The following is an 11,956-nucleotide window of genomic DNA, read 5'->3' as shown; positions in this document are numbered from 1 at the left end:
TTTCCCTTATAAACTGGCCAAATTTCCCTCTTCTTAATGAATAGGCAGTGCTCCTGCCGGTTGCTCCAAAAAAAAAAAATTCAGTGTATTCCCAAATAAGTGAACAAACACATTCAAATATGCCTGCATACATGTATTTTCAAGAAAAAACTAAAACATCTTATAATAGTGAGCACAGGGAGTACCATTTGAACCATCTGATTGCATGGAATTAACAGTTCATATTCATTAAGTGTACCATGAAAGAACCCCTACGTATTTTCAAAAAAAAAAACTGTTAACCAGGTATGACCTCTGCAATAGCAAAATAAGGTGACAAGAAAAGGTTATATCCTGAACATATAAGTTGACAAGCACAGATAGATATTATAGCATATACACAGCGTATATACTTCAGAAACCTGTACAAAAAAGAAGAGTCACATGCGGCTCTGCCAGCATCTTGAAATTGGAAGTATCACACAAACCAACCAAATTATCACGGCGTGACGAGCCTGTTTGAGTGCATGGGTGTTCTCCCTGACTTGGTAGCAGCGTTTATATATTGGGCAAACTTTGTGTCCCATCGAGGATCAAAATAGACCGAATCCTTCGAAGGCAACCACGCCATATACTCACTTCTGCTCGTCCCAAAGATGATAGCTTCTTCGATGGTGAGTCCATATGGTGCAGAAGCAATTTCCTCGAACTCTGCGTGACACCCATGGTATGTTCCAAAGGACGGATGCACAAGTCTGATCCCTTCATACTCGCAGTGGTAGCAGCGACCTTTTTTCCAAGCAAAACAACAACATATAATTAGCTAGCTGCAGGTCATCACAACTGACCAAATCTTTTGCTTATAACATCCAAACAAACTGCAACTTTAGAAATAAAACAATTTCAACAGCTATTGCACTGGACATAGGACAAAAGGTATGTTTATGAAGGACAATAACAGTCTAATCCATGTCAATCAATTATCTCATTCTTATGTAGTTAAAATCAAAAAAGGGTTATAGCCAACATAAAAAACCAGTGCCTTGTGTGTGTTCCTGGTGGGGTGGTGGGGCGATTATGAAGCATACAAAATAATTTCAGCATCTGTACTGCACATAGCACAGAAAGTGATATGTGAGGACAACAGCAGTCTAATTCCTGTCAATCAATTATTTCATTCTGATGTAGTTAATATCAACAAATGATTATAGCAAGCATACAAGACCAGTGCCTTGTGTGTGTTTGTAGTGGGGTGGTGCAGCGATTATGCAATGCATACAAAACAATTTCAGCATATATACTGCACTTTCAGCATCTATAATGCACACAACAGAATAGGGATATGTGAGTCCAACAACAGTCTAATACATGTTAATCAATTAATGAAGAAAGTTTCAGCATTCATGAGAAAGGTAACATACCATCATCAGTCAAAGGGTCTACCACACAGCAACGCAGCACATTGTTGTCTTCATCAACATTCCTACATTCAACGAAAAACAGTGTGGGGGGTGTGCCAGCTTCAGAAGGTGAGCCCTTTGGTGTTGCATAAAAGTTGATATGACAGTATGGATCCCCGTCTTTGGTGTCGTGGTAACTGTACTTCCCATTCTCCATTACTTGTGGATTGACACCGCATATAACATGAAGCTGATACTCAACCCCCTCCTACAGCAAGTCAGACTGTATTAATTGAATGAGCACTTAGTAATAGTGCAGATTGACTAGAAAATGAACTCACCAGAGATTGCTTTGAAAAATCACTTAGTGCAGCTTCAACCGTGTCTACAAAGAACGACTCATGATCCTTGAACCTTTCCTGTCGGCGTGAGACATAACTGGAGGCACGAGTCCGCAGTTTCGGGACTGATGGGGTACAAGAGGGGCCTAGAGATACCAACAATGCAGAGATGCCACCGACATCTTCGGAGGATAGCGGGCATGCGTTACTGGTTTTTAGAAGAGACCGCACCGAGGACACAACATTTGGCAGGGCACAGAGCTCTCGTAGCGCTCTAGGATCTGGATGCCATGCTACCTTAGCGGCCATCTTGTAGGCCTTTTTAAAGGATCCCGACAACTGGTGACCATCTAGCTGCAGCATGGAACTGGCTGCTTGAAGGTTGGCATCCCCCTTGAGGAGATACAGCAGAGCGACATTCTCGGCAATTTCAGGGAAGAGTGTGCGAAGAAACGTCACAAGGCCAGCCATTGACCGTCGTTCCAAGCGCCGAAGGCTTTTGGTGCAAAGCATGTCCACCGGAAACTCATCTTGAGGTGGGAATGCAGTGTTGTACCAAATGGTGTTGAGTAGGACGTTGGAGACAGGGTCATTCATGGGGCCAAAGCAGTAACCGGCCTTGAGAAGGCTGCGATGGTGGCTCTGTCGCAATGAATCACCCGGAAGGTGCGCAATTGCCTTGAGGTAGACGCCGTGGATTTTATCTAGGAGGACATAATTAATGGATGCTTTGAGTTGAATGGGGATCGAGTCCTGAAGCCGGGTAGTCAGATAACAGTTTAGAGTTTGAAGCTGAGACTCATGGAGGTGGCCAAGCCGCAGCGAAGGTAGAGCGGGGAGCAACAACTTCTGAAGGCGGTCGGTGGTGTCTGGTGGTGACTGGCCAGACACTGAACTGGTAAAAGATGACATGGATGACCAGGTTTCCGTGAAGGTGGAAGGGGACGGGTGCTTCGCAGATGCGGCGGCGCACTTGAGGGCAACCTTGACGGTGGTGCTCAGAGGAGTCTCGTCGGTGATAATGGCGCAGGAGAAGATGGTGTGTGCAGTAGTCTCACGATCCAGCGCGACGAGGCGGACAGCCACATCGAGGTCGGCCTTGGCCAGCAGCAGGTAGCGAAGAGCTTCCCAGTCGTGCAGGTACCGGAATCGAGAGACGAGGAACGCCGTGAGGCCGTCGAACGACCGCTCGACGACGCCGGCGCCGGGTTTTTCGAACGGATCCATCTCAATCGGCGATCTTTTTCTCTTCTTCTTGGTATCCTTCACCCCCAGGCTGGATATGGTGTTGAAGATGATGTTGGAGACGGGGTCGAGCAGCCCGAAGCAGAAGCCGGCGTCGAGGAGCGCAGGGATTAGCTCCGGCATCCCCGCCAAGATCAGCCGGTCCACCGCCTCCTTGTAGTACCCGCGGATCTCGTCCAGAACCTTGGATTGGTCGCGGCTGCGCTGCTCGCAGGGGTAGTACTCTTTCGGCTCTCTCGATTCGCCGGCCATCGGAGCGATAAGGCGCGGCGGCGGCGGCGGCGGGAGGAAGACGGAAGTTGCCATCTTTAATTAATGATGAACCGACGCTTGTCCCCCTCACTGCTCCAAGGGACCCACATCCACGTGTAAGAGAATTCCGGCGCGTAAAACCCTAAATCCCTCTTCAATCAAGAAATCCTCTGCTTCTCCTCGCCTGAGATGCCACCGCGGCCGTCCCTCCGGTCACTCCTCCTCATAGCGGCCTCCCCCTCCGTGGCCGCCGGGGACTCGGGCCTCCTCCTCGCCGCGCGCCGCCACTTCCCTGCCGCCTTAGCCGCCGCAGGGGGGCACCGCATCCGCCTGCTCCACTCCTTCTCCGGGGGCCGTCTCCCCAGGCCGGTCGAGCTCGCCTGCTGCTTCGGAACCGCCCCCGCCGCCGTGCCCGTCGTCCCGCGCTCCAGGAATGGTAATGCCCACCCGCTGCTCTGAAACAGCTAGATGTAAAATCTTGGTCGTTGTTCTATACTTTTACTGATGTGCTGCCATTTGAGATGACAGTCGGTTCGATCGACAAGATGCGGGCATGCGAAGAACGAATCGGGCAGCTAGTTGCCAAGCTGGAAGATAAAGGAATACGTATAAAGCAATGGAGGATTGGGGCTTTCAACCGGACGCTTTGCCCAGTGGTATTGCATCCTTTTCTGTTAGAAAGCATTGTTGTTGTTATTGTCTTTTCTATTAGGATTGAGGACAAGACCTCGTATACACAATAATGTTTCGATCTGTTTAAGTTAGAGTATTCAGGAGCCTTCCATGAATAAGTGTTCTCAAATGGTTCAGTACCTGTAAATTATGATAGATTTGATGGCCTGTTTATAAATCTTGTTCGTATGTGTATGATCTACATAAGTACAGTATACGCTATTTTAATGATCCACTGTGTTTTAGATTTTGATCCATCAGATATCAAATAATTATTAACTATGATTTCCTTTCCGTTAACTAGTGCAAAGGGGGATTCAACAAGGAACAAAGCCTCAGTGTCTTCATCCGAAATGATGGGTGAGTTCTTATGCATAGCACATTTTGAGCTTGTCAGTTGGAGTTGTTTCTTAAGGTATATGTACTGTAGATTGTATGTCGTCTGATCTGTGTTCTATGATGTTTCTTCAGTTTAAATGCAAGATGGACTTGTTTTAGAGCGAATTGTGGCTGGAAAGGCAATGCCCAGGTGAGTGTACAGACGAATTAAAGAAAACTGAAAGTAATAAACCATCTTGATACCACTTTGTTCTGTCTTGCGTCTGCAGCCTGACGGAGATTCCAACGTGTACCAAGAAAAAAAGGACACAGGAAATGGAAGTGACGCAGGAAAGGAAACTGTCCAGCAATTCAAGGCAAATCATGCAGTCAAGGTCTACAGAAAGCTTTGTGAAGAGGACCTGCGTCTTGAGCCTCTGTGTGATGAGGTAATCAAAATATTATTAAGTTAGACATTTTTTAATCGGTATATTCTTCAATTGATACTGAAACCATCTTCGCAGTTCTCTTTTGCATTCTTTGCTTATGCTGGTAAAAAAATTGCACATGGGTATTTTGTAAAATGGTTATCTCTCGCAGCTCGTGACATACTTTTCGGAGAGAATGATATCACCGGAAACACTTCGAAGGAACAATGTATCGCAACGTAAATGGAACGACAAGGTATAGCTGATACTGTTGATTCAGTTTTACTATGTACAAGCATACATTGTGATACATGCATATGGTATTTCGTTTGCAGATTGTGATTGCTTTCACCTACAGACGTGATAAAGTCCTCGTTGGCTGCAAATACAGGGAAATCTCTAAGAAATACACACAGGTGTGTGTACTCTTCCATTTTGGGTCCATTTTAGGTTACATGCTTATGTTATGTTTTTATGAATATTATCCATGCCCTTTTTTTTTCTTCTTACCAGGAGAGAAACACTGAGAAAATTTTGTATGGTCTGGACGATATAAAGCAAGCACGCGTTGTTATCATTGTATGTTCTAGATTTGCCATGCAAGATTTCCTGTTTCTTTTTGTTGCCAATCCATTTAAGCCCGAGTTAACAAAAAAATTACTAGCATTTTGTCCATTCTGACATTGTAGGTTGAGGGTGAAATTGATAAACTTTCCATGGAAGAAGCTGGCTATCGTAACTGTGTGAGTGTGCCAGATGGTGCACCACCACAAGTATCCAACAAACTCCCAGACAAAGACCATGTTAGAACTATTTTCTCTTACTGCTGCAAGTTTTTGTCACTGGGAGAGTTATATGTTTGCCATTATTACTTGCTAGTATAGTTCCCCAATGTGAGCTGATCTGTAGTTGCGACTTAACATCTTCTTGCATTCCCTGTGAAGCTAGGATACTAAGTATCGATATCTGTGGAACTGCAAAGGGTATCTTGACTCGGTGGGTATTTTTCTCATTTCAGAAGTTATTTTGCAAACTCTATTGCTGAAATATGCAGGTTCCAGTACTGAATATGTTTTGCTCTATGGTATTAGGCATCTAAGATAATACTGGCAACAGATGCTGATCCTCCAGGACAGGCTCTTGCTGAGGAACTTGCTCGCCGCCTTGGTAATGAAAGGTTTGTCTACCGTTTTGTTGCAATCACGAGCCTCGGCAATTGCTAAGTATGGATGACTGTGATAGCCCTTATTTAACTCATTTTCACATATGATTTGATGCAATCAGGTGTTGGAGGGTCACGTGGCCAAGGAAGAATGAGACAGAATTTTGCAAAGATGCCAATGAGGTTTGTTATGTCATGCATGGGCTACATTGACTAATAAATAATATTGTTATCGTTCTGAAAGTGTTTCCTGATGTTGCAAGCACAATCAGGGCCCAAGAGATATACAATATCCTTTTCCTAACGTCTCTCTCTAGATAAGCTTTTTTTTTTACCGACTCTCTAGATAAGCTTATGCTAACTTGTATCGTATTATGATGCTTTCTGAAAGTAATCTAGTTGCAGCTATTCTTAATTAAAGCTTGAAGGTAATTTTTTGTTTGTAATGAATCTAAAATCTGAAGAATCATCTGAGTTTAGTCCCTTTGGTATTTAGCTCTGTTTTTTTATGGAACTATCTTTGAGGTGTTTATACACTTTCTGTAATAGGTCTTTGTAGGTCTAACTCCTTTTTCAACTGCAGGTACTTATGTTCTTGGGGCCAAAAGCATTGAAGGAGGTTATAGAAGGTGCAGAACTGTATCGTATAAGAGGTCTTTTCAACTTCAGAGATTTCTTCTCTGAGATCGATAGTTATTACTCTAGGAATTCGTGGCGATGAGCTTGAAATTCCTGCTGGTTCGAAATGTATGGATGAGCTTTACAAGGTATCTACTAGTTTCATTTTCTATTTGTTTTTCATCTTTTCTTTAAGGTTTGACCTGAAGTTCGAGCTGGCTTTCTCCCTTAGAACATCTCCAAGAGCTCTCCTGTATTTGCCCCCAATCCCCTAAAAACTGTTAATTTAGCAATTGTAGCCAAAAAACTTGCTCCAAGAGCCTTCCTATAAGTGCCCCCCCTTCCCACCCCACCCCCAAAAAAAATTAGGAAGCTGTGTAAAACTTGGGTCCAACTTGGTATATTTGGCAATCCACAGCTGGATTGCTAAATGCCTCAACAACACGCAGGAGGAGGCCAGCCATCCGAATGGGAAAGTTCCTACCCCTGCCACCTCCCCCGCAGCCGCGCAGCGCCGCCATCTCCGGCCACCAAGACCGTCAGGGAAGCCCACCTTGACCTCCCCCAACCTCCGCAGGCCCTGCTGCCATTCCTCCACCTCTTCCTGGCCTCGTCGATTTTCCTCCATGCAACCATCTGGTTGTCGCAGTGCCGGGCCGAGCTCCTCCTCTAGAGCCCCACCAGCCTTGATGTCCCCACCGCCGGTGCGTTGTCGCACAAGCAGAGCACATGGCCGATCGGACTAGCGCGGCTGTTGCAGCTCGATCTGCGGCTGTTGGTGCTGCCGAGCAAGATGTGGCTGGGGGAGTGGGGCTAGCTGGTGGAGCCAGGCTGGCTGTGGCTGAAACTTCTCCGGCGGGGGCGGCACAGGACGGGGAGGGTGAGGCCGTGTGGTTGGGATCACGTAGGATGGTGGGGAGGATTAAAGGAGAGGAAAAACAGTAACCCACTAACATGTGAGTCCCATGAACAGATTGTTTTTTCAGTGCCAGTTTTTGGGATGTTTTTGGAGCAGACATTTTCTTGGCTTCCTATACCTTCTCCATCCTCTTCCTAAAACTGGTTTGACATCTTAAATTACATGAAGGCTCTTGAAGATGCTCTTACCAAGTTATGAGTTGTTTTGTTTGATTTGCACATACAAGATTGTTTGCTGATGGCAATAGCCGTTGACATTTGCCTTGAAATCAGACCATTTAACCAATTCTAGTGAATTACTTTCCATTTAGTCATGTATTATGACTCGTAGATCTAGCTGAAAACAACTAGATTGTTTTTCTCCTTGCCAAGTTAAAGAGTTCCTTTATTTTTGTTGTTAGTGCATAGAAGGTTTTGTTCTGATTGCAATAGTTGTTGACATTTGGCGTGATGTTAGATCATTTAACCAAATTTGGAGAATTGCGTACCATTTAGTCATGTATTTTATGGCTCGTTGATCTAAAAAGATGCCTGAACTGGAGCATATTGGAAGCTATATTCACTGGCGTTCATGCTTCATCCACGATTTCTCATGTGACTTTGTTTATTGTCCCTTCCGCAGGCTGTTCCTGACAAGATTTTCTTTCGAGACAAGTATGAAGGTGTAATTTTCAAAAGAATCTGTGTAGGGGATTGAGTATCAGCTCAATGTTATATGCGGTGTGAATGCACAAGTGGCAGAAGAAGGGGAGTACAGCTACTCAACCCAAAGATTGTTCCCCGTACCGTTAAATCAACTTCTATGGTACGCCAAAGGGTTCTTCACCTTCTGAAACCCCCACGCTGTTCTTCGTTGAGTGTAGCAATGTTGATGAAGAGGAGAATGTGGTGTGTTCATGTGTGGTAGACCTGTCGACTGAACATGGTAATGCCTGCTTGAGCTTTCTTTCTGCAGTAACAAATGCTGATTTACTGATTATCTTTGCCTTGAAAAAAGGTCATTGTTACCACGGAGTACGCAGGGACTTGTGCATCTGAGTTTTGGAACATATCGTGGGTGTGACGTAGAGTTTGAGGTAATTGCTTCTGTGGTACATAGACTCAGCATCGAAGAGTTATCCTCTTTGGGATGAGCAAAAGTAAATAGATTGGTTGCCTTTGGAGGAATCAGTCTATTTTGATCCTTGATGGGACGCGAAATTTTCCCATTATGTAAATGATGCTAGTACTCCATGGTGTAAACCTGTTTACTCAAACTGGCTCATCATGCCATGATAACAATTTGTTTGTTCTGTAGTGTTTTGATGAAGTATGTACGTTGGGTATGTATACATCGATCTGTCCTTGTCATATTTACTTTTGAACTTTTAGCCGTCTTGTTTTGCTGTAGACAAAGTGACAACAGAATAGCAGTTTTGTACAACACTATGATTTCGGTCCCTCAAGTTGTTGCACAGTTTATATTTTGTCCCACTTATTTGGTGCTCCGTTCCATAATTGTCGTTTGTGTTTTCAAGAACAAGCAGCCACAGGTTGCATGTTTTTCCACTAGTAGGGTTTTACAAATTTTCCATTGCATGCAACTGAACTGCCTGCCAGAAACTATGATGACTGCCTACTACATCAACCATCTGAATCACTGTCTAGCTTTTCCTGTCAAAGACGCTTACTGAATACTACCACTCCTGAGCCGTCTCATGCTGAATGGGGACCATGTCCGCATGCCCCTGACTTTGGCATTAGGCGGAACCGAAATTCCCGAGAGAGAGAGAGAGAACAACTCGTAAGCAATTGATCGATACTCTCTTGCTCTTGATCGCAGATCAGCGCTTGGAGGTGGCAATTTGGCTCATAGGAGCAAATGCTCTCATTATATAAAATAATTAAAAAACAATTTTAAAAATGTTAAAAAATTCTGATATAAATTTGTTGGTGTACATCTTGACATTCTATGTTAGTGCACAAATTTTCGTGGAGAAACAACATTTTATATGGCGTGTACAAAAAAGACAAAAAAATATCCTGTACGTAGTCGTGTTATAGCATCAAAACTTGTCTTTTTTACAGGAGCCACAATTATTTTTAGTTTTTTTTTGAAAACTTGTGTACCAATATAAAATGTCTAGATGTACATGTAAAAATTTAGTTTAGAATTTTTTGACACTTTGAAACGTGGATTCACATAATGGGAGCATATGCTCCTATGAGCCAAAGTGCATTTCCCTCCAGCGCTTGTAGCCTGCTCTTTTGTGGTCTGTCAGCTGTCCAGCAGCGGTTTCTTAATGCTAGTCAACAAAAAATCTTCAGTTTCAGAAGAGCTCGGTTGGCTTGTGTAATCTGCTTCCACTTGGCCATAGAAGGATGCTATGTATGTTGTTGCATAAGAGGATTTACCATTCGATAAAAGGCGCCAAATAAAAACATCCTCATATTAGTTCAGGGGAGATTGGGAGGTTGCTCTTGAACAAAGGTCCTTGTAATGAAAAACTCTGAGATTGCTTGCAAGCAGGGGTTCTTCTTATATCTGCAATGCAACTGTTATCATGATTCATGCAATCCCTCCGCAACAGTTCTTCCCTTTGCACCTCTTTATCAAAAATTTCAGCAATATGGGGGCGATCTGCAGTAGACTTCTGCCATCCAACCATCTGTATGCCCAAAACTTTATTCTATCCCCTTTGTCCACAGTGCTTGGAATAGGCTTCCGGCTTCAGAATTCAAGGCTATGATAGTGGGTACGCAATTGGGTATGCTCAAATCACTAATCTTGTCTTAAAAGGGGAAAATACCACTTCATGGTACAAGAAAGGAATAGTGCTCGATCACAAGATCTCACGGAAGGGTATAGAGGTTGATAAGGCCAAAATAGAAGCGATATAGAGGCTACCATGTCTACGTGATGTGAAAGGTAAGAAGTTTTCTTGATCATGAATGACCGAGGATGTCACCTAGAGGGGGGTGAATAGTCGGTTACAAAAACTTCTACTTGAGGACTTGAACAAGTGTGGAATAACACTATGTTTACTTGTCAAGCGCAAAGCTTACAAACTAAGGTTTTCCTATGTGCACCAACAACCTAAGCTAAGCAAGATAAACAACAAGGTGATAGCAATCTATGTATAGAACATAAGGCACGAAGGCTATCACAATGTAAGGTGCATAAGTAAAGGAGCTCGGGTTGGAAAGTAACTGAGGCACGCGGAGACGACGATGTATCCCGAAGTTCACATACTTGCGGGTGCTATTCTCTGTTGGAGCGGTGTGGAGGCACAAGGCACTCCAAGATGCCAATAAGACCCCATTGTATTCTCCTCGAGATTTTCACACCAAAGGAAAAATCCTCGATCCACAAAGGGACCCCTGAGGGTGGTCACTGAAACCGTACAAGCTTGTTGAGGCACACGCCCAAGTAACAAGCTTGAGGCAAATTTCACAACAACTGGAGGCTCTCAAGTACTTGACCCCGGAAGATGGAGAATCCTTTCTAATGAAGTTGAAGTTAGAAGGAGATGAGATTCAAGCCTCCCTCAATAGCCTAGACCGTCGTGTCAAGAAAACTGAGGTCGTTATCTTGATCAGATGGACAAGAAGATAGTGAAAGGGTTGGAGGCCAATCTTGACATTAGTTTTCGTACGATAAAAATTCAAGAGAAGACAACTTAAGTGCGCAATTTTCACAATGCTCAACTAGAGAAAATTAGTGAGAAAAGCAGGGTTTGTATCATGATCTTGGAGGCAACAAACAAGATCCTCCATGCTAGGCTCCGGAATGCAAGAGCTTCGTTTTCAAAGTAGAAGCACCATGGTATCAAATAATCGCAAGGTATTATTTCATCCCACCTAGCTTGATTCCAAGTTTCGGGAGATCTATAACACCTTGTAATCTATCTTAAAGTTGCATGTTTGCTTTCTTGCATGTATACTATTTTTAAAATTCCAAAATTTGTATTAGTTGCATATTTAGCTCCCTTGGAGGGAGGAAAGATTTATATCCAATGAATTCTCAAGCCATTATTATATTTGAAGTATTCTCGATTTTATGATTATTGTATTAGATGTGTGAATTAGGATGAGAACTACCTTACTTGTACTTTGCAATGATCTTAGGGTCTTCCACATCAATAGTACTAATAGGATGTGAGAAGAGTTTTTGATAGTATGATATTTGCAAAAGAATTGTGAAAATGATGAGAAATAAAAAAGAGCAAGCTATAAAAAATACTAAAATGAGTACAAGTTGAGGTAGACACTCAAACTACAACCAAGAATTACTTGCTCGATCAAGCTTGAATGAGAAAGTTCTAAACATGTTTGAGGTCGCCTCACAAACTTGTTTTGTTAAAACATAATAATCCTATTATATGCTTCAAATTAATATTCATATGAACTATTAGTACAAAGGTGTGGAAGCCTCTGATTCATTTGAAAGGTGGAAGTGTGATACAGCTTATGATATGGTTCTATAATTGATATTGTATTTTTTTTGCTTCAAATACCTCATGTATTTTAACGACCCGATCTTCATGAACATGATGAACTTCTCCATTAAGCTACCATCTTGCTCGGGGACGAGCAAGAGTCTAAACTTGGGGAAGTTGATGAGTGCATTTTTGAAGAATATTT

The 11,956-nt window shown here is 43.3% G+C and overlaps 2 protein-coding genes across 4 annotated transcripts; one reads left to right on the top strand and one right to left on the bottom strand.

Annotated features, from left to right (window-relative positions):
- Window positions 1–201: 201 nt before the first annotated feature.
- LOC127312053 (uncharacterized) lies at window positions 202–3,258 on the bottom strand. Its single transcript, XM_051342529.1, has 3 exons — window positions 1,721–3,258; window positions 1,401–1,647; window positions 202–768 (listed from the first exon to the last, which is right to left on the bottom strand). The coding sequence occupies exons 1-3, from the start codon at window positions 3,215–3,217 to the stop codon at window positions 479–481; spliced, it is 2,034 nt and encodes a 677-aa protein (XP_051198489.1). The 5' UTR covers window positions 3,218–3,258; the 3' UTR covers window positions 202–478.
- Window positions 3,259–3,364: 106 nt separating this feature from the next.
- On the top strand, window positions 3,365–8,643 carry LOC127312055 (primase homolog protein). Of its 3 annotated transcripts, none has more exons than XR_007858100.2 (15): window positions 3,365–3,653; window positions 3,746–3,873; window positions 4,194–4,249; window positions 4,361–4,418; window positions 4,498–4,656; window positions 4,808–4,891; window positions 4,971–5,051; window positions 5,149–5,214; window positions 5,325–5,438; window positions 5,584–5,631; window positions 5,727–5,812; window positions 5,920–5,980; window positions 6,381–6,564; window positions 7,956–8,258; window positions 8,331–8,643. XR_007858100.2 is itself a non-coding variant. In XM_051342531.2 (14 exons), exons 1-13 carry the CDS (start codon window positions 3,407–3,409, stop codon window positions 6,516–6,518), a joined length of 1,326 nt encoding a protein of 441 aa, XP_051198491.1. In that variant the 5' UTR covers window positions 3,365–3,406; the 3' UTR covers window positions 6,519–6,564; window positions 7,956–8,643. The 3 variants fall into 3 exon arrangements, 1 of the variants encoding a protein (XP_051198491.1); XR_007858101.2 differs by adding an exon at window positions 6,865–7,371 and having other exon boundaries at window positions 7,956–8,643; XM_051342531.2 differs by having other exon boundaries at window positions 7,956–8,643.
- Window positions 8,644–11,956: the final 3,313 nt, after the last annotated feature.

The sequence above is a fragment of the Lolium perenne genome, chromosome 7 (genome assembly GCF_019359855.2).
Source record: "Lolium perenne isolate Kyuss_39 chromosome 7, Kyuss_2.0, whole genome shotgun sequence".
NCBI classification, from domain to species: Eukaryota; Viridiplantae; Streptophyta; class Magnoliopsida; order Poales; family Poaceae; genus Lolium; species Lolium perenne.
This window is presented reverse-complemented; position numbering and strand designations above follow the sequence as displayed.

Coding starts and splice junctions, on each gene's coding strand:
- LOC127312053 (XM_051342529.1), bottom strand. CDS start 3,217: ATGGCCGGCGAATCGAGAGAGCCGAAAGAGTACTACCCCTGCGAGCAG. Junction 1,648..1,720: donor ATTTTTCAAAGCAATCTCTG/GTGAGTTCATTT, acceptor GACTTGCTGTAG/GAGGGGGTTGAGTATCAGCT. Junction 769..1,400: donor AGACCCTTTGACTGATGATG/GTATGTTACCTT, acceptor CTTGGAAAAAAG/GTCGCTGCTACCACTGCGAG.
- LOC127312055 (XM_051342531.2), top strand. CDS start 3,407: ATGCCACCGCGGCCGTCCCTCCGGTCACTCCTCCTCATAGCGGCCTCC. Junction 3,654..3,745: donor CGTCCCGCGCTCCAGGAATG/GTAATGCCCACC, acceptor TTGAGATGACAG/TCGGTTCGATCGACAAGATG. Junction 5,052..5,148: donor TCTCTAAGAAATACACACAG/GTGTGTGTACTC, acceptor TCTTCTTACCAG/GAGAGAAACACTGAGAAAAT.